General features: G+C 37.2%; 1 protein-coding gene across 9 annotated transcripts in view; it reads left to right on the top strand.

Annotated features, from left to right (window-relative positions):
* Positions 1–22,306, top strand: part of LOC132380181 (protein phosphatase 1 regulatory subunit 7-like) — a 140,371-nt gene that overhangs the window by 66,459 nt on the left and 51,606 nt on the right. For all 9 annotated transcript variants that reach the window (XM_059948855.1, XM_059948850.1, XM_059948846.1 and 6 more), the window contains 3 exons: positions 2,924–3,010; positions 17,401–17,472; positions 17,569–17,624. In XM_059948855.1, coding sequence (XP_059804838.1) covers positions 2,924–3,010; positions 17,401–17,472; positions 17,569–17,624 — 215 coding nt within the window. The remainder of the gene's footprint in view (positions 1–2,923; positions 3,011–17,400; positions 17,473–17,568; positions 17,625–22,306) is intronic.

Genomic DNA, 22,306 nt, shown 5'->3' with positions numbered 1-22,306 from the left:
AACCCAAATGATTTCAGGAAGAACATGCAAATTCTGCAGAAAGTGCCTTGGAGCTCTTTAAAAGTACAGGGAAAAGGAGAGCATTAGAACTGTAAAGAAGTGGAATGTGAACAAACGTGCACCTCAAATAGAAAGGGAGAAAGTAAAATTTAGATGCATAATGAAGATAGCTTCCTCATCTGCACTTATTTGGGTCCTTCATAAATGCCCATGTGACAACATTGGCTTATATTATTCATCGTTGACATGCAAGAATGCAACTGAAACTCTATATCAAGCTTAGTATCACTTAGTACACACATCCCCAAATCTGAAACAGGCACAAAACTTGGTAGCCTAGTGAACTGTGAAGAATATCCAAGGAGATAGGGACAAGCTTGTGAAATAGGTGGAGATCTGACAGATGAAATGTAGTTATGAGGAATGAGTATATTATGTGTTGGTAGGAAGAATGATAAGTTGAAGTATAAAATATAAGACACAATTCAGAAAGGAATATAGGAGCAGAGAAATAGTGGGATTGCAAATATGAAAGAACAGGTAAGAACATGAGAGAAAGAGCTTAAAAAGCACACTTTATGCTGGACTTTATAAATAGAGACCTAGAGTACAAAGGCAAGGAATTTACAATGAATCTTTATTGAAATAAAAATGACTCAACCATGACTGGAATATTGTGCCCAGTTCTGAGTACCACACTTCAGGAAAATTGTGAAAGCTTTAAAGAGCATACAAAAGATATCTACCAAAATGACTCCAGTTCAGAATTTAAGCTTGTTCTCATTGGAGCAGAGGAAGGTAAGAGGAGATCTGGTAGCTGTATAGTTGGAGAATATGGAAATTAGGAGTTTAAAGAGAACTTTTATAGAGCTCCAGAGCTCTTTCTGCAGAATTTGCGGGTTCTTCCTGGAATGGAAACACCGATGCCCTAGATCGGAAAATCCTACAAGAAGTAGTGAATATGGTCCAGTCCATCATAGGCAAAGCCCTCCATTGAGCACATCTACACATCTACATGGAGCATTATTGCAGGAAAGCAGTATCCATCATCAGAGACCCCTAAGATCCAGGACATGCTGTCTTCTCACTGTTGCCCTCAGGAAGAAAGCTACAGGAGCCTTAGGACTCATACCACCAGATTCAGGCTCTTGAACCAGTGGGGATAACCTCACTTGCCTCATCACTGAACTGTTTCCACAACCTATGAGCTCACTTTCAAAGACTCTTCATCTCAAGTTCTTGATATTTATTGCTTATTTATTTATTGTTATTATTTTTTTATTTGCACAGTTTGTTGTTTTTTGCACATTGGTTGAACACCCAAGTTAGTTCAGTCTTTCATTAATTCTATTAAGGTTCTTGGATTTACTGAGTATGCCCACAAGAAAACAAATCTCAGGGTTTTATGTGGGGACATATGTGTACTTTTGTAGTTAAATATCTGGGTTATGACCAAATTTTAAAAAATAGCTGGAGTCACTTAGCACTTTAATGCAATGGTGTTTATCAGGCACTTCAAAAATTAGTGAAAATAGTCAAAAAGAAAACTGTCAATACTTACAAAAAGATATATACCAGAAAACACAATAACAGCTGCATATTTATTCTTCCAGTGCAAACTCGTGGCAGCCCTGATCTTTCTCTCCTACTGAGGATGAAGAGCCCCATTTTATTAGGCACCAGCACATGCCATTAATAACCTACAAAGTTAACTTAAGACCACACATGGATTAGAATATGATACACTCCTTAATGTAGTTATAATCATATTACAAAATAAACAAATACAGTATACAAACAACATATACACATTTACATGTCCCCAATATTAAAGAACTGTAATATTCTACAGTGTATGGCATGAAAGGCACCATAAAGCCAGTCAGCTTGGTTTAGGACCCATAATCAGAATACACTGGGGAAGAAACTGAAGTGTGTACACTCTGTGCAATGACAGTAGAATGAGAAGACAATGTTTGTGTGTGCTAAAGGAGTGTACTTACTGAGTGCTCTCTGTCACAAACTTACTTTGAACTTTAAAATTATTTCCTTGATAAAAAGCTCAAGAGCTAAAAGTAGAATAAAGGTGTTAACAAATAAACCAAAGGGAACATGAGGAAAAGTATTCACATGGTAAATGGCTATAGTTTTGAAAGCAATGCCAAGCATACTAGTAGGGGAAGCTTTCATATTTCCTTATAGTATGGATGGAATCTATTTAGAACCATCCCTTTCTTCTACTAATTTTCCCTACAACTTATTCTCCCCACATTCCCAACTCATGTTCACCACTGGCCTGCATACTGCATACTGATGACAATTTGCAGTGACCAGTAAGGCCACCATCCTCCAGATGTTGGAGATGTAGAAGGAAACCCGAGCACCCACAGGAAACACACATGTTACAGAAAGAACTTGCAAACTCCACATGGGAAAAGAAAAGATAAATATTAAATCTGGGGCTCAGGCTCTTTCGTTAGAGGATGAATGAATAAATTTGCAGGGAGAGGCTAAGGGAATGGGACTATGTGCATTCTTCTTATGTTGAAGTTGTATGAATTTGATAGGCTGTATAGCTTCCTTCCAGCCTGCATCTACCCTGTTAATTCTTGCATGCTTTTAACAAGATTGTAATAGCATATTAACTGAAACTCCCTACATTTTACTTGCATTACTTTTCCATCTGTATTTCCTCTTTTCCTGCAGACTGAATTATTCTGCTGACATCATTTCCTCTACATGTAACAAGTTGCAGTTGAAAATGATATGCATTTATTGGATTTTTGGAAATGACATATCCAGGATTTATTGGATTAGTCAGTGTGGGAATGCAAGTTAGTCTGTGACCTTTTTTGCATAACCTACCATTCTGTACGAATGAATTTTCAGTAATAAGTCCTAACTGCATTTTCTCTTCATTTAGGCTGTGAATGCGTTGCCCTGTCTTGAAGAGCTGTTTGCATCTCATAACAAGTTGTGTGGGATTGTTGATCTCAGTAGATGTAATAAGGTCAGTAGTAAAAGTACAAAATGCAGCAAATTCTGCTTGTTTGTTTCATGATAACAGTGACAAGAATAGTATTAATGATTTGTACTGATCTGTTTGCAGATAGGCAGTATTTAATTAATAGTTTGTCTCTGGCTCTACTTATTGCCCAAGATGAGATTTTCACAAAATTCTGAGATTTAAGAATTCAGTCAGACTAGTACAAGTAATCTCAGTTCATAAAGTGGGTTATGTAGGCATTATTTGACAGTTAAAATTATAAGACCATAAGATATTACACTATTTAGCCCATCAAGTCTGCTCCACCATTTCACTCTCAGTCCCAATCTTCTGCCTTTTCCTCATATCCCTTCATGCTCAGACCAGTCAAGAATCTATCAACCTCTGCTTTAAGTATACCCCCTGACTTGGCCTCCACAGCCACCTGTTGCAATGAATTCCAGAGATTCACCTCTCTCTGGCTAAAGAAATTCCTCCTCATCTCTGTTCTAAAAGGACACCCCTCTATTATGAGGCTGTGTCCTTTGGTAGACTCCACTTCCATAAAAAACATCATCTCTATTGATGCCTTTCAACATTCAAAAGGTTTCAATCGAGTCATCCCTCATTCTTCTGAATTCCAGTGGATATAGGCCCAGAGCCATCAAACATTCTTCATATGATAAGCCTTTCAATCCCGCAATCATTTCTGGAAATCTTCTTTGAACCCTCTCCAATATCAACACATCCTTTCTTAAATATGGAGCACAAAACTGCTCACGATACTCCAAATGAGGCCTCTCCAATGTTTAATAAAGCCTCAACATTACATCCTTGCTTTCATATTCTAGTCCTCTTGAAATGAATGCTAACATTTGCCTTCTTCACCACTGATGCAACCTACAAATTAACCTTTAGGGAATCCTGCACGAGGACTCCCAAGTTCCTTTGCACCTCAGATTTTTGAATTATCTCTCTGTTTCAAAAGTAGTCTACCCTTTTATTTCTACTACCACAGTACTTGTCCATACAATTCCCAACATTGTATTCCATCTTCCACTTCTTTGTCTATTATCCTAATCTGCCTCAGTCCTTCTGTACCCTCTCTACTTCCTCAAAACTAGCTGCCCCTCTATTGGTCTCTCATATTGTCCGCAAACTTATGGTTATGGTTATGACTATAAGATACTTAACTTATATATAGTAAAGAGAAACAGTTGTGCATGCTCTAGTTTCCTGATAGGAGAGAAGCCTCACTTATGATAATTTTTTGTAGTGTATGCCTCAGACCTAATCAATGCACTTCTCATGAATGCTCACTTAGCTGCATGAAGTGCCTTGAGGTCCAAGTTTCAAGATGCAGTCAAGCCAGCTACAAGCTATCCTGAACAAACTTTGAGTGTACTAATATGAGACATTTCGAGAGATCATACTAAGTTCAAGAATTTGGCAGGAAGTCAGATGTACAGACTTCAGGTCACAAATTCACAAAAGTTATACAGCACAGAAATTTGACTGAACATGTCCGTACCAAACATTTTGCCCATATGCTCTAGTGATTCCCAAAATGAGCAATATCGACCCCGTCCGGGGTGGTGGGAGTTCCTAAGGGCGCAATAAAGATAAAGGGGATGGTGGGGGGAGGGGAAGAGTGCTCAGTAGCAAGGGGTGCAGCTGAGGGATTACTGGCTTAAAGAAATGAATTACTTATTATAAACATTTGATGCTCAGTGCCTCATGATTAATTACGATGACCACATAATCGCTTCATCTCTTGCTGACCCACCATTCTCTTAGACTTTGTCGAAGCCAGGCAACAAATCTTTGCTTCTTAGTTATGTTTGCTTCATAAGAGATTAAAGCGTGGTTCAAGAATTCTTATTTGCACGGGGACTAGAAACAGATAAGGGGGATGGGTCAATATTTCAGGTCGTTGTCCAAGTTTTCAAAGAGAAGGACATTCCACTCATCAATATGCTTGCATCTGCAACAGATGTTGCACCATTAGTGACAGGATGCCACTGTGGGGTTATTACTTTCTTGCAAAAAAGCTGTAACTAACGTATTTACCATTCACGGCATAATTAACATACTTCTTGTAGTAAAAAACAAGTGATCAGTGCATATATCATTAAATACTGTTATCACGGTGGTAAATAAAATAAAGTCCCACAGTCTCAATTCTCAACTATTTCGAGAACTTTTTATTGAAAATGCTGAACAGTTTAAATGCTTGCTGTTGCACACAGAAGTCAGGTGGCTCTCAAAAGGAAACAGCCTGAGAGCTTTTGCATGCTTCTTGTAACCGTGATAAAATTCTGAGAAGGGTTGAATGCTTCATTCAGTCATCGATTCAAGTATATTCAGAATTAGAATCAGGTTTATTATCACTGACGTGTGATGTGAAATTTGTTAACTTAAACACCAGCAGTTCAATGCAATACATAATGTAGCAGAGAGAAAAATATAATAAATAAAATAAAACAAGTAAATCAATTATATATATTGAATCGATTTTTAAAAAGTGCAAAAACAGAAATACTGTATAATTTTTAAAAAGAGTGAGGTAGTGTCCAAAGCTTCAATGTCTATTTAGGAATCAGATGGCAGAGGGGAAGAAGCTGCTCCTGAATCGCTGAGTGTGTGCCTCAGGCTTCTGTATCTCTTACCTGATGGTAACAGTGAGAAAAGGGCATGCCCTGGGTGCTGGAGGTCCTTAATAATGGACGCTGCCTTTCTGAGACACTGCTCTCTAAAGATGTCCTGGGTATTTTGTAGGCCAGTGTCCAAGATGGAGCTGACTGGATTTACAACCTTCCGCAGCTTCTTTTGGATCTGTGCAGTGGCCCCTCCATACTGGACAGTGATGCAGCCTGTCAGAATGCTCTCCATGGAATAACTATAGAAGTTTTTGAGTGTATTTGTTGACATGCCAAATCTCTTCAAACTCCTAATTAAGTTTAGCTGCTGTCTTGCCTTCTTTATAACTACATCAATGGGACCAGGTCAGATCCTCAGAGGTCTTGATATCCAGGAACTTGAAGCTGCTCACTTTCTCCACTTCTGATCCCTCTATGAGGATTGGTATGTGTTCCTTCGTCTTACCCTTCCTGAAGTCCACAATCAGCTCTTTCATCTTACTGACGTTGAGTGCCAGGTTGTTGCTACGTCACCACTTCACTAGTTGGCATATCTCACTCCTGTACGTACTCTCATTACCAACTGAGATTCTATCAACAATGGTTGTATTGTCAGCAAATTTATAGATGGTATTTGACCTATGCCTAGCCACATAGTCATGTGTATATATAGGCATGCCATTGCTTATTTGTCAGAATTATTTGCAAATTTTAATGAATTTAGTCTTCAATTGCAAGGAAGTAATGTAAAGTCAAATCCGTTGTTTCCACCCTTTTGTCTAAGTTAAGCTATTTAAGTGCAACACTGGCCGTTACAACCTTTTTCAATTTCCAAGCCACTCTGAGTTGGAAGAGAAAGAAAGAATACAGAATGATGGTCTTCCAATATATTGTGCCCACCTGGGTGAGATGCAGACAATTTCGGGATCTTTTCTCAATCCAAAATCCAGTTTGGGTAATAAATCCATTCCTGAGCACTCATAATGAGGAATCAATAGGAAACATGGAGGAAGAACTGATCTCACTGCAAAATGACTGAGCTGCAGCTAAGGTTTAAAAAATCAGTTTTGGTTGTAGAAGGAAATCTCTGAACACTATACTGAACACTGGAAAAAGATCAAGAAGTTCTTTATTGCCTTTCCAATATCATATTCAGTGGAGTGTGGTTTTAGTGCAGTCACCCAACTTCTTTCAAAGCAGCAAAAAAGACTGCATGGCGATCTGAGACTCCTTTTGAGTGACATTCAGCCTGAATTTTAGAAGCTGATATCTCTGCTCCAAGCCCATCCATCTCATTGAAAGGTGAAAAAGCAATAAAGTAATGAATAGTTGGACTGCTAATTTATGCTCTAAAATTGTTGATGAAAATTGTTTTATTGTAATTTAAGAAATAATTTTATACCCATAGCCATATATTCTATATAGGTTTGTTGACCTGTATGTGGGAGGTCTGGGCATCAAGCCACGTCGTCGCAGGATGAGGGTTCGTGAAGGGCATTGGGACTCTTATTATGTGATTGTAATATTGTGTGTGACTACTGGTAATGTGTCTTTGCACCTCGACCCCACAGTAGCGCTGTTTCCTTTGGCTGTATTGATGAGTATTCATGAATGATTAAATGACAATTAAACTTGAACTGAATTGAATTGAAACAGATTTGATAATTTTTGCAGTTAGCTATCACTCCTTTGAATTTGTAGTTCCTGCTTACTTTCACTGTGCATCGTAAATCAAAATTCTTTATAGTTTTATGTAATGGTGGGAAAGGGAGATGTGTGTTGCAAATGTGGTCTGGGAGCCAAGGGGGTGGTAACCCAAAGAAATGTGGGATTCACTGATCTACATTAATCTGATCTACCCACATTGGACCTGAGGAATCTCTCTCAATCAGCGGTTCTTGCAGAAGAAATAGGGGTGCACCGCTGCATTATGCAGTTTGGGTAACAGATATTCACAATTATGTGATCCACAAATCACTCCCAAATAGTTCAGGTATAGAACAATATCTTAATAGTTCAGATATAGGGGGTGGTGTTTGGAGAAGCTGTTTTAATGTCACTCTTCCCAGCTCCACAATCAGGTCTTTAAATTATAGTGATGGTTGGCAGTGATCCATTTAAGAACTATCAATCAGATGGCATGGCATACATAATACCCTTGTGAAAAAAGAGATGGAAAAACATGCCATACAACTCAGAGCCTATCAGTTTAACCTTGGCAGTGAAGCTTTTAGGAACAATAGTAAGAGGGAAAATTGATAGGCATTTAGAAAAGTTTGAGTTAAAAAGAGAGCTAACATGAATTTAATAAATTGAAGACAAATTGTGCTTGACTGACCTGATTGAATCTTTGAGTGAATAGAAAAAGTTGAGGGAACAATTGGGGATTTTAATTTATTTTTATTTATTGCGATGTAGTGTGGAATATGTCCTTCTGTCCCTTTGAGCCGTGCCATCCAGTAAAATCTTAACATAATCACAGGACAATTTATAATGACCAATTAACCAATCAACTGATCGGTCTTTGAACCGTGGGAGGAAACCAAAGCAACTGGAGGAGTCCCACATGGTTACGGAGAGAACATACAAACTCCTTACAGACAGCGGTGGAAATTGAATCTGGGTCGCTGGTATTATAAAGTGTTGTGCTAACCACTACGTTACTGTGAAGCAGTTGGCTAACTCCCATAGAAAATAAAACAAAAATTGATCTCCATGGAGTAAACATTTAATTGTTAGCATTGTTACAGAATTTGAACAAGAAAAACAAGCATGGTAAATGTTTGTTTTACTGCCAGGAGGATAGTTCTTTGGAAGTTGGCTAAGACAACTACTTTTATGATGTATATTAATGATTTGTATATGGATGTGCATATTAAAATTTCACCAGTTGCAAATGGCATCAAATTTAGAAAAAAATATAAATTTTAAAGAATTTAAAATTTTAAAACTTATAAAGGATTAAGGAGAAGGACTTTGTTATGCTTGCCTTCATAGCCCAAAGCATTGAATATAAGAATTGGAATTCATTTTGCAGCTGTACAAAAACATTGGTTAGACCATGCTTGGACTATTGTGCAGAGTTGGATTGAATGATTTGAAGTGAATTGACTTTATTTCTTTCATCCTTCACACACATGAGGAGTAAAAATCTTTTAAGTTATGTCTCTGTCTAAATGTGCAATGTGCATCATAGTAATTTATAATAATTTATATTAAATAGAACAGTCAATGTATCATAGAATTCACTCAAATCAGCATGAGTTCATTAGTCTGATGGCCTGGTGGAAGAAGCTGTCACGAAGCCTGTTAGTCCTGCCTTTTATGCTGTGGTATCGTTTCCCAGATGGTAGCAGCTGGAATAGGGGTGACTTGGGTCCCCAATGATCCTGATGCAGCCAGTCAGGATGCTCTCAATTGTGCCCTTGTAGAAAATTTTTAGGATCTGGAGATCCATACCAACTTCCTCAATTGTCTGAGGTGAAAGAGGCACTGTTGTGCCTTTTTCACTACACAGCTCATGTGTACAGACCATGTGAGGTCCTTGATGATGTAGATGTCGAGGAACTTAAAGCTGTTTACCTTTTCAACCCCAGATCCATTGGTATTAATAGGGGTTAGCCAGTCTCCATTCTTCCTGTAATCCACAACCAGCTCCTTTGTTTTTGCAACATTCAAGGAGAGGTTGTTTTCTTGACTTCACTGTGTCAGAGTGATGACTTCTTCCCTGTAGGCCACCACGTTATAGTTTAAGATAAGGCCAATCAATGTAGTATCGTTGGCAAATATAATTAGTAGATTAGAGCTATGGGTGGCTACACAGTCATGGGTATATAGGGAATAAAGGAAGGATGTAGTACAATAGAGAGTGCAGAAGAGATTTACCAGGATGTTGCCTGGAATGGAGAATTATGTCTAAGGTTGGGTTTATTCTCATGAGAATGTAGAAGTCTAAGAGAAGACACTATAAAAGTTTATAAATTCATGAGCAGTGTAGATAGAGTCTTTATTCCAGGGCAGTCACTGGTTTCAGGTGATAGGGGTAACATTTAAAGATCTGAGCATAAATTTTTCACACAGAGGGCAGTGGAATGTGCTGCCAGTGAAATGGCAGAAGCAAGATAAAATTACACATTTAAAAGGCATTTGGACATATAATTACATAAGAAAAGTGTAAAGGGACATGGGGCTAATGCAGATAAATGAGTACAGTTGGTACAGAGAATTGGACGGTAAGGGCCTGTTTCTGTGATGTAAACTTCTATGATTCTATGAGAGTAGAAAATGACTACAAGAAGATATGGGCAGATTAACAGATGGATGTTCAAGTGACAAGTTAAGCCTAATATTGAGATCTCTGAAGTGACAACATTGTGGCAGAAAAATCAAAGAGGCATGATGTAGACTAAGGAACATTCTTCTAAAGGGCGTGCAGGAGTAGAAGACATAAAGATACAATTTTGAAAGTGACAGACAAGTTATGAGAGTGGTTAGTGTGGCATATGGAATCTTGGTTTTCATAAACTAGGGGTGGGGGAGACAGAAAAAGCAGGAAGTTTATGATGTAAAATTTGGCCAGAAATTCTGGTCTCTTCTCTTAAAGAGGAATCTGAAGGTCTTGGAAAGATTACAGAATAGATCCACTAGAATGGCCTAGGGATGAGGGATTTCAGCTGTGAAGAAAGACTGGAGAAACTGGGAATGGTATCCTTGGAGCAAAGAAGTTTGGATGGAGTTCTGATAGGGATGTTCAAGGGACTCAACTGGGGTGGTGGGAAGTCAAAGTGGGGAGCAAAAGGTGGTGTGGATTTGAGTGGTTGTAATCTGAAAATTACTGCCTGCAAGAGCAGTGGAAACAGAGTCAGTGTAATTAGATTTTCACTTGAGGAAAACTCATTTCCATGTCCAGAGAAGAAGAACAGAGAACTGGTAATAGACTTCTTTGCAAGTATAAGGTGTTGACACAGTAGGCTAGGTTTGCGGCCTCCTGAGATATAGGAGATATATAGAAGATATAGGAGTAAAATCTTGGCCCAGCAAATCTACTCCTCCATTCCATTATGTCTTATTAATTATCCCTCATGCCATTCTCTTGCCTTCTCCCCATAACCTTTGACGTCCTGACTAATCAAGAACCTGTCAAGCTCTGTTCGAATTATACTCACTGACTTGGCCTCCACAACCATCTGTGGCATGGAATTCCACAGATTCACTACCCTCTGGCTAAAGAAATTTTTCCTTATTTCTATTCTAAATGGGCATCCCTCTATCCTGTGCTCTCTGGTCCTTAGGAAACATCCTCTCCATATCCACTTTATCTACGCCTTTTAATATTCATTAGGTTTCAATGAGATTTCACCCCACCCCATTCTTCTAAAATCCACGAGTACAGGCTCAGAGCCATCAAATGCTCCTGATACATTAACTCTTTCATTCCTGGAGTTATTCTCATGAACCTCCTCTACAATGCAGCACATCTTTTCTTAGATAACGGGCCCAAAACTGCTCATAGTACTCCAAGTGCATTCTGACCAATGCCTTATAAAACCTAAACATCCTTGCTCTTATATTCTAGTCCTCTTGAAATGAATGCTAACATTGTATTTGCCTTCCTTACCACCGACTCAACTTGCAAGTTAACCTTTCGGGATTCCTGCACAAGGACTCTTAAGTCCCATTGCACCTCTCCCCGTGTAGAAAATAGTCTGTCTCTATTTCATCTACAAAAGTGCATGACCATTGGCTTCACTATGCTATCTTGCATCTGCTACTTATTTGCCCATCCTTGCAATCTATCTAAGTCTTTCTGCAGACTAACTGCTTCTTTAACACATACCCTCCACATATCTTCATATTGTCTGCAAACCTGGCCACAAAGCCATTAATTCCATCATCCAGGTCATTGACATGTAACAGAAAAAGGAGCATTCCCAACACCTACCCCTGTGGAATACAGCTAGTCACTGGAGGCCAACCAGAAAAGTATTCGCACTCCTAGTCTCCTGCCAGTCAACCACTCTTCGGTCCATGCTAGTATCTTTCCTGTAATACAATGGGCTCTTGTTAAATAGTCCCATGTATGGCATCTTTTCAACAGCTTTCTGAAAATCCATGCAAACAACATTCCCTGACTCTCCTTTGACTATCCTGCCTGTAATTCCAATAGATTCAGGCAAGAGTTCCCCTTCAGAAAACCCTGCTGACCTTGGCCTATTTTGTCATGTGCCTCTTAGTACCCCAAACCTCATCCTTAATAGTGGATTCCAAAACCTTCCCACTCACTGAAGCCAGTCTAACTGGCCTATAATTTCCTTTCTTCTGCCTCCCTCCCTCCTTAAAGAGTGGAATCAGAATCATGTTTATTATCACCGGCACGTGTTGTGAATTTGTTAAATTAGCAGCAGCAGTTAAGTGCAATACATAATATTGCAAAAAATATTAAGGTAAATAAATAAATAAAATGATTGCAGTATTTGTATATTGACTAGATTAAAAATTGTGCAAAAAAACCAGAAATAATATATGTTTAAAAAGTGGGGTAGTGTTCAAGGGTTCAATGTCCATTTAGGAATTGGATGGCAGAGGGGAAGAAGCTGTTCCTGACTGAGTGTGTGCCTTCAGGCTTCTGTACCTCCTACCTGATGGTAACAGTGAGAAAAGGGCATGCCCTGGGTGCTGGATATCCTTAATAATGGACATTGCCTTTATAAGACACCACTCCTTGAAGATGTCCTGGGTACTTTGTAGGCTAGTACCCAGGATGGAGCCAACTAAATTTACAACCTTCTGCAGCTTCTTCTGCTCATGTGCAGTAGGCCCTCCTTACCAGTCAGAATGCTCTCCACAGTACATCAATAGAAGTTTTTGAGTGTATTTGTTGACATGCCAAATCTTTTCAAACTCCTAATGAAGATATAGTCGCTGTATAGTCATCTTTATAATTGCATTGACTTGTTGGGACTAGGTTAGGTCCTCAGAGATCTTGACACCCAGGAACTTGAAACTGCTCACTCTCTCCACTCCAGTAGAGGGACATTTGCAATTTTCCAGTCCTCTGGAACCATTCCAGAATATATGATTCTTGAAAGATCATTGCTAATGCCTCCACAATCTCTTCAGCTACATCTTTCAGAACCCTCGGGTATAGTGCATCTGGTCCAGGTTTCTTATCTATCTTCCCAAGCACCTTCTCCTTAGAAATAGCAACTACACTCACTTCTGCTTCTGACGCTCTCGAATTTCTTTGTATCTTAATGTTCCATTGTCATTCTTTTATGCATGCATTAGCAGTCTGATTGTATGATGCACTTTTGGCCAGTTATCAGCAAATAAGTTTACATTTCTGCTGTTTTTTGCATGTCCTTGGTTAGGCTTTACTTAAATTTTGATTCTGGGAAATTATAGATTCTTACGCCAGGGCTCTACTGGGCCATTCCTACCCATTCTACTTCTAGCTGCTTTCAGGATCTCCCTCTCAGTGCTGTTGAGGTTTACTGATGGCCTTCCCATTCCCAAACCCCAAAGCCATCTGCTTCTGCAGCAGATGCCACAAACCAACTGACCAATGAACTGAAGGGCACTAAAAGATTTGTACTGGTAAAAGTAGTGGTTACACTATTTCACATATATGATTTCACAGCATGGTTTAAATGTTATAGAAAGTAATTATGTATTTTAAGCTGTGTCCTCTGCTAGAAATTAATATAAATGGTAACTTTGCAAGTTATTGCATTTAACAGAATTGCTTTTCTTTTCCAATTTTTTTTTGCCTTGTCCCAACTTAGCGACAGTTTCTGAAGTTCATTCTTCACTTTAGGTAGGGTAGTTTTGGTAACACTTTATGACAGAGAACAATAGAAATTATCGCAGTGGTACTTACTACAAAAATAGAATACCGTTTTGAAAAACTGGCATGAATTTAAAATGACAATTGTTTTGTTCCTGAATTAAAAATGAGAACTGGAAAAATGGCGGGCTAAATTTTCCAAATTAGTTCTAATGCTCATAGTGAACATTTACTTTTAAGTAGGCAATGTTAAAATTTGGACACTCTAGATTGAGATGATGCGTGATTTCATTTGCTCCTCAGATTACAAAAACCAGAGTTGGATTGCTTGAAGTTTAAAGGGTTAAGAGATATTTTCAAATTTTAGAACTTGTGGGTTGTCATGGTCTAAAAATTAAAGCCAGTTGTTCAGAAGTAAAGTTAAGATACACTTAGAAGTGTGGTAGTCTTTTGATTATCTCCCCTTATTACCACTGATGCTGTGTCAGTTGTTAATTCTAAGTCAGTTGTTGATAGATTTTTATTTGCTGAAGACACTGAAGAACATTGGGAAAGGAGGGCATACAAAGTTAGGACAGGGATAAGTCATTATTTCATAGAATGATGGAACACACTAAATAAAATGCTTTCCTATTTTTATTTCAATTATTTGTATGTAGATGGAATCCTTAGAATAAAATAAACCAACAGTTCCTTTGATTTGTCTGAATTGTCAGAAAACTGTAATCCTATCGGCCTATATCCTTGCTGAATATGGATTCTAAGATTTTTACCAAAATTTTGGTCACTAGATTAGAAAATATATTACCTCAAATTATTTCTGAAGACCAGACCGGATTTATTAAAAATCATTATTCATCTTTTAACATTAGAAAATTAAATAATATAATTCATACTCCTTCATCTAAAATACCAGAATGTGTCATTTCCTTAGATGCTGAAAAAGCGTTCGATAGAGTTGAATGGCCATATTTATTTAATACATTGCAGAATTTTAATTTTAGTCTGAAATTTATATCATGGATTAACTTAATATATTATAAACCTTTGGCTTCGGTTCTTACCAATAATCAGAGATCTCCTTTTTTTCAGTTATCCCGTGGTACGAGGCAAGGCTGTCCTTTAAGTCCTCTATTATTTGACATTGTTTTGGAACCTTTAGCCATTGCCATTCATGAATCACCTAATATTTTTGGTATTACCTGTGGGGAAGGGACTTATAAGTTATCATTATATGTTGATTATTTGTTACTATACATATCTGACCCTGAGAGATCTATTCCTGCTATTTCGTCCTTGCTTGCTCAGTTTAGTAGCTTTTCTGGTTACAAACTGAACTTTAATAAGACTGAATTATTTCCATTAAATATGCAAGTTCCAATTTATAAACATTTACCATTTAAAGTTGTCACAGATCATTTTACTTATTTGGGTATTAAAATTACCAAGAAACATAAGGATTTATTTAAAGTTAATTTTTTACCTTTAATTGACCAAATCAAACAGCTTTTTACCAGGTGGTCCCCATTACCTTTGTCACTGGTTGGTCGAATTAATGCTATTAAGATGATAGTATTACCCAAATTTTTATATTTATTTCAAGCATTACCAATTTTTATTCCTAAATCTTTTTTTGATATTATTGACTCCAAAATAACCTCGTATGTGTGGCAGAATAAAAATCCTAGATTAAGTAAAAAATATTTACAGAAGCCTAAGAAGGAGGGTGGTTTGGCTTTGCCAAACCTGAGATTTTACTATTGGGCAGTTAATATTCGATATTTAATATTTTGGACACAAGAATTGATTACAGCATCTTGCCCACAATGGGTAAATTTGGAATGTAAATCTGTACAAGACTTTTCATTGTTTTCTATTTTAGGATCTTCGCTTCCTTTTGCTTTATCTAAATTCAATAAACAAATAACTAATCCTATAGTTAAACATATATTACGAATATGGTTTCAATTTCATAAATTCTTTGGCTTGAATAAGTTTATCTTATCAAGCCCTGTTATATCTAACTCTTTTTTCGGCCCTCTTTTATGGATCAAGCCTTTGTATTATGGAAAACAAAAGGTATAACATGTTTTCGTGATCTATTTTTAGATAAGTTTTATGTCCTTTGAACAGCTATCTGATAAATATAATTTGCCTAAAACTCATTTTTTTAGATACTTGCAAGTTAGAAATTTTTTGAATAATATGTTACAGTTTTTTTTGAAATTATGTCCAATGGACATTACAGAAAAAAATTAGTTCTGAATCCTTGCCAGAAGGGTTTAGTAGCCATCATTTATAATATGATCATGAAAATACAGCCAGAAGTATCAGAAAAAATTAAGAAGGAATGGGAAAAAGTACTTCATTGTCTTATACCCACTGAGCAGTGGGAGAAAATTTTACAATTAGTCAATTCTTCTTCTATTTGAGATAAACATGCCTTAATACAATTTAAGGTTGTACATAGGGCTCACATGTCCAAGGATAAACTTGCTTGATTTTATTCTTATGTTAATCCAACCTGTGACAGATGTCATTCTGAAGTTGCTTCATTGACCCACATGTTTTGGTCTTGCCCTTGCTTGCAAAATTATTGGAAAGGTATTTTCGGTACTATTTCAACAGTTCTGAATATCAAATTGCAACCGCATCCTATTACTGCAATTTTCAGTTTACCAATGGTGGATAATAGCCCCTCAGCCCGGAGGATGATTGCATTTGTCACATTAATGGCTAGAAGATCTATCCTATTGAATTGGAAAGAAATTAATCCTCCAACTATATTTCAGTGGTTTTCTCAAACTATTTCGTGTTTGAGTTTAGAAAAAATTAGAAGTGTTGTCTTTGACCCTTCAGTTAAATTTGAAGAAACTTGGAGACCATTTATTCAACATTTTCATATGAGCTAAACTGACTTTTCCTAAACCTTACTTTTATTATCCTTAATTATTTGGATGGAGGTGCGGAGTTATTGATGCTACTGTGTATATTTGAAATAATGCAATGGCCCATGTTGGTAAGTTTTTTTTTCTTTTTTTGTGTTTTTTTCTTATTTACTACATTTTTCATAATTACTATGAGTTTGGGAGGTTATTATATATGGATTATCATCTATTTGTATTTATACTTTAAACTATTATGTGCTCTCAAACTCTATGTATTCATGTTTCATTTCTGTTTGTTTAAAATTAATAAAAAGATTAAAAAAAAGAAAACTGTACTGTAATCCTTAATTTTGTTCTTGATAGTTGTTCAATTTTAAGTAAATTTAAACAATTTTTAGCCTTAGATTTTGATTCATCTTAGTGATTGTTGACAGATATGGTAGGAATTCTTTTTGAATGACAAAGTCTTTATTATGTAGTCCATATTGTATACTGTCTAATCACAATAACTACAAGCTGTTTGTAAGTAATCTGTTATGTCTATCAGTATAAAGAGTAACACTATTTAGCAATGGGCAGGGCCTAACTACTTGTTATGTTCTGGTACTAAAATCTGTTTTCAGGATATTCCTCTGCAAAGGGTTTGCTCGGATAATGTTAATGTAGTGGAATCAATCAATGCAATAAAACTCACACTGCCAAAGCCTTTGTCACAAGTTACTGGGTGATGCACATTTCTGAACTTGAAAACCTGCTGGTTGGTACACTTCTGAGGGTGAACTCAGAGTGTTTATGATCAGTAGGATCTGGCTTGTGTGTTTACAGCTATTGATAGTTCTGTCTTTTGGGGTTGATTAGATTTGAGGTACAGGTTAGTGATGTGGATGGGCCAAATACTAGTGTGGTGGGAAGGGGGGAGTGAGTACAATGTATAGTACAGTGAGGTGGAGGTGGCAGGAATTATGCTGGCACTGTGTGATGTAGAAGGAATACTGGATTGTTTTATGAAGTGCAATTTTTACTGGGGAAATGAACTCAAGGATTCAATCAATGTGAATTTTGATCCATTTATTTTGTTTTCTAATTATGTTATTTTTTCAGTTACAGGAAATTGATTTATCCAATAACAAAATATCAGAAGTCCAAGGACTATCTTTTCTGGAAACTTTAACTGTGAGTGTTTACAAAGACCCATTATTCCAATTATTCCTATCGAACAATGTTCATATGTCATAATTGATATGAATTTTTGTTTTTACTTTTCTGCAGTCTCTTGATCTCTCCAACAATGTTCTAAGCAGCACCAAAAGTCTTGGAGTTTTGAGGTTTGTCTGTGGAATAATTTTATAAAACTATGAAGAAAGCTTGGATTAAGAAAAGGCATCCTTTTTCTATAATCTGTGTTTGATAACCTCAAACATTGTTTTTCTCCCACATCTTTCCCTCTCCCCTTGCTCCTACTGCACAATGGATCCTACTTAATTCCAATTGCATAACTAATCTAAATTAGATAAATCATAGAATGTATTGCAGGTAATCCAAAGTTCCAAAATCCGAAATTGTTTGATGTCACAATGGAAAATTGCACCTGGTGCTGGGAGTGTTCCCAGGTGATGTGCAGATCACAGACAGTTCTGAGAAGTGACTCACATGTGTAATGAGCAGAAGTTAATAAAAAATAGAAAAAGTGAGAAACGAAAATCTTAATCGTGTATTGAAAGAATGGATTTGTCAGAGTTGGAGTGAACATATGTCACATAACCGTATGCTGATTATGAAACAAGCAAAGATCTATCAGGATGAACTGAAAATTGAAGATAATTGTGAATATTCAGTAGACTGATTGCAGGAAGTTAAGAAAACGCACGGCATTAAATTTTCAAAGATTTGTAGTGATAAAGTGCCTGCTGATTATAAAGCAGCAGAGAAGTTCATTGATGTGTTTGCCAAGGTTCTTGCTGATGAAAATCTAACACTCTGAATGGCTGCACCAGTACATATGTATGATGAGCATATGTAATACAAAGGCTGTTTACTGGTAACATATAATTCAGTTGGGAGTGATGGCAATACCAAACAGCCACTGATTGTCCATCAAGAGGTTGAGGTAGCAATAGCTTACCTTTCTGATGGCTCAATGTACACATTATTATTTAATGCACAAAATTATTAAAAATACTACTTAACACAACCTCCACCCCCCCCCCCCCCATCATAGTTCCTGTGGAACAGGCAGCTGTTTGAAATCATTGACGAATATGAAGTCAATCACAGCACTGGAACCTGGTAATAGATGTGGTCAGGGTTGGGGGATCCATCATTCAGCACTGAAGGTTTGTGGAGCACCCAGTTCCATCACATCAGACTGTACATAAAAACTAGATGAAATGTAAATGGATTTTGTGTTTAGACTTGGGTCTAAATTGCCAAGCTATCTCATAATATTGATGCATTTATTCCAAAATCCAGAATCACTTCCAATCCCAAGTATTTGGATTAAGGGTGTTTAACCTATAATGGAGGAATATGTATTGTTGATTATTTTGCTACCCTTAATGAAATAAGTGAAATATCCACAAGGTTACTCAGTATCCAATTTATTTTTAACATTGTTATTGATCCAGTTTTTTCCTCGTGCAGTTTATGCTTCAAAATCATAACTAACATTGTATAATATTTACTTGATGGCATAATTAAAATCCTAATGAGATAGTGTTTCTTCTCCTAAATCCACTAATGGATGTAACATGTATTCCAGTGTTTTCAGCCTTATCCAATCTCAATATTTATAATAAAAGTATTATTAATTTATTACAAAATCAACAATTCTGTGATTTTATTCCAGACATTTAGTATTCATGCAAATGTTCATTACTCAACAAATTATTTAAAATTTATTCCCTTTTTAGCTCTAATTACCCCAGTTTGTGTGTGCAGCAGATGGAGTTTTGGTAGATAATGAATGACCCTGTCCTTTGGTGGCACAGCTGCTTTTGCTGATGTGCTGTTAGACAAATTATTCATGCTCTTTTTGTACATTCCTTACATGTGTCACCCTTCTGTTCCTAGAAGGCTACAATGCTTCCTACTGTAAATTACAAATACTGGCTGCATTATATATAGCAATTTTAATACTGTGGGTAACGATAAATCTGTCCTTAATTATTATTTTATTTTTTTATTTTAATCTGGGAGATTTGAGGATTTGTAATATAAATTGAAGTTGGTGGAGTGTAGCAGGGGGCTAGAACAGGGCAGAAGATCACCATATTTTGCAGATTAGAATTTGAGTGCCTGGTTCACTCCATTGTCTTGCTTGTTGATCGGTGGATTGAGATGGTGAGTTGGCTGATTGAAACCAGATATTTGAAAATGACTTCCTATTCCCCACCCGTCCTATGATGACCTAACATGCTTTCAGTACTCAGCTTGTCCCATCCACATGGTTTTGGCTTTTCTTCCCTTCTCGTACTCACATTCCTCCCACTCCATTGTATTTACATTCCTCCGCCTTTCTTGTTTCCCACTCCCCTCACCCCTTCCTTCTCTCCCTTCACACGTTTCCCTCTGTCCCTCACCCACTTATCTCTTCACCCTTCCCTAATTTGCTTCCATCTCCCCCTTCTCTTTCTCCCTTCATTTGCTCCTCACTCGCATCCCTCTCCCCTTCCCCTCACTCGCATCCCTCTCCCCTTCCCCTCACTCGCATCCCTCTCCCCTTCCCCTCACTCATTTCCCTCTCCCCTTCCCCTCACTCATTTCCCTCTCCCCTACCCCTCACACATCCCTCTCCTCTTCCTTCATTTGCTTACTCGCTCCCCTTCCCTTAGCTTGCTTTCCTTTCCTGTTTCTCCGCTCTCCATTGCTCAACCTTCTCACTTGCCTACCCTCCTCACTCACTTTCCTTCCTTTACCAATCTGTATTCCCTCTCCCGTTCATTTCCTTCACACATTTTCACACTCCCCTTCACGCACTTTCACTTCCCTTTTTGTTTCCTTATCTTCTTACCCTCCCTAATGCTATTCTTCCTCCTTCCATTCCTTTTCTATCCCTCCCCTTCACTATATCTTACCTCTCACTCTCCATTTACTTTCTGCCCTCCCTTGTGCATGTTTTCTCCTTTCCCCACATGTTTTTCTTCTGTCCCCTTTGCATGTTTTCCTCACCTCCCCTTTTCTGCCTCCTTCCCATGCATGCTTCCTTGCTTTCTCTTCCCTTGTGCACTTTCTACCCTCTCCATGCTCCATTTCTGACCCCCTCCCCTTGGTTGCATTCATTAAGCAGTCAAATATATTAATCAGCCCTGTCATCTGACTCTGATTCAAGACCCATGTGAGTAAGGTTGTATAGAGTTGATTCTAATCTCAAAAATCGACAATTTTGAAATAATCTTTTTCCCTCAACATTCTTTTTATCTGTTTCAAATGCTGAATCTCAGTAACTGCAAAATGGAATAGACAGTGACAATGGTATTATTTACACTAGTTCACTATTGTTTTGACTGTGGAGTGGGGCAATATGTTTGACTTCTTGTTTGAAATTTTCTGCCATTAGGAATTGCTGACTTTAAATATTCAAATGTTGATTTGGCTCAGGTTCCAGTTTTACTTCCTTGTTTCATTTTATTCTGTATTGAAATCAGTGTAAAGTAAGATAGGGTATGCAAAAGAGAAGTTTTAAAAAAACACATAGGAAACTTCCATTTTCTTTGAATGGCTCATTTTTGCAATGTGGATGTTGTAGTTGCACAGTTTATTTAATATTTCAAACTGATTTTGATCAGTCATCTTTGTAATTCAAGAAGTGATCTCGATTTCTATCCTTTCCAAGTTGGCATTGGAATTGGAGAAAGGCAGCAGAATTGGTTGCAGCTTAAACTGGCAAAACTGGCAAGGATTCTTGAAAGAATATTTACATTCCAACTTTATGCTGACTGATCTAAATGTCTGTGCTTTACACATCTTTAGCAGCAGATATTTATGGTGATATTTAAACCTTCATGAGTAAAGCATCTGGATATTACAATGTCCTCTTTAATAAAGAGTTGAGAACTTTAATGTGAAATCTACATGCAAGTACAGTATGTAATTACTGGAGTTTCATCATCTGCATAGTCAAATCTTACTGATTTACAACATTTTTTTCCCATTATGAAATTGTAAGAGCTGATTTCTTGAAAATTCCACTTGTTAGGTTGTTGCTAATTTTCCACACGGAGGCTTTCCATTCTATTACAGAGTTCATTTTAATCCATGTGCCCTTTTGTAAATTTAAATTGATAACCTTACTTTTGACATTCCTTTTGAGTTATCAGAGGTCTACACGTCAAGTTTGTTATTTACTATCATGTTATAAGGGTGCTTTGCTGCATTGGTGGGTATTCAAGTTAAATGTTCTGTCTTGGCAACAAAGGATAAGAAATATATAATTGAAAACTTTCATTTCCTATACCACACTGTTGGTAGTCAAGTCTTAAAATATCTTGGCTCAATCATTTGAAATATCTCCTAAGCCTCTGAAGTTGATGACTCCCATTAAACCAATTTTTTTTTACATTAAATCTCTTGACCATATTCTTGTTGATCTCGCTTAATGCACTTCTTTTTGGCTCAATGTCAGTTTCATTTAATGCTCTGAAGAAGTGAATACAATGGTTTTATTATGCTAAAGGTTCTATGTAAATACAACTTGTTTTTCTTGTGTAAAAATACTGTTTTTTAAAAGAAGAATTTGTGTTTTTGGCTCTGGTGCTTGTTAGAACATGACATTTTCTTGCAGGAGTTAGCAAAAGTACTTAATTTTATCACCAGCATGTTCTTATAATTCACATCTATTTTTCCTTTGCATGCTGAGATTTGCAGTTTATTAGTTTTTTTGTATTGTCGGTTCAGACAAACCTTGTCTTGGGTGATCAAATTCAACTTTGACTATGCTGTTAACATCCACTCCATAGAGTCATAGAGCATTACAGCACAGAGGCAGGCCGATCAGCCCATCCAGTCTGTG

Source organism: Hypanus sabinus, chromosome 23, assembly GCF_030144855.1.
Source record: "Hypanus sabinus isolate sHypSab1 chromosome 23, sHypSab1.hap1, whole genome shotgun sequence".
Taxonomy (NCBI): Eukaryota; Metazoa; Chordata; class Chondrichthyes; order Myliobatiformes; family Dasyatidae; genus Hypanus; species Hypanus sabinus.
This window is presented reverse-complemented; position numbering and strand designations above follow the sequence as displayed.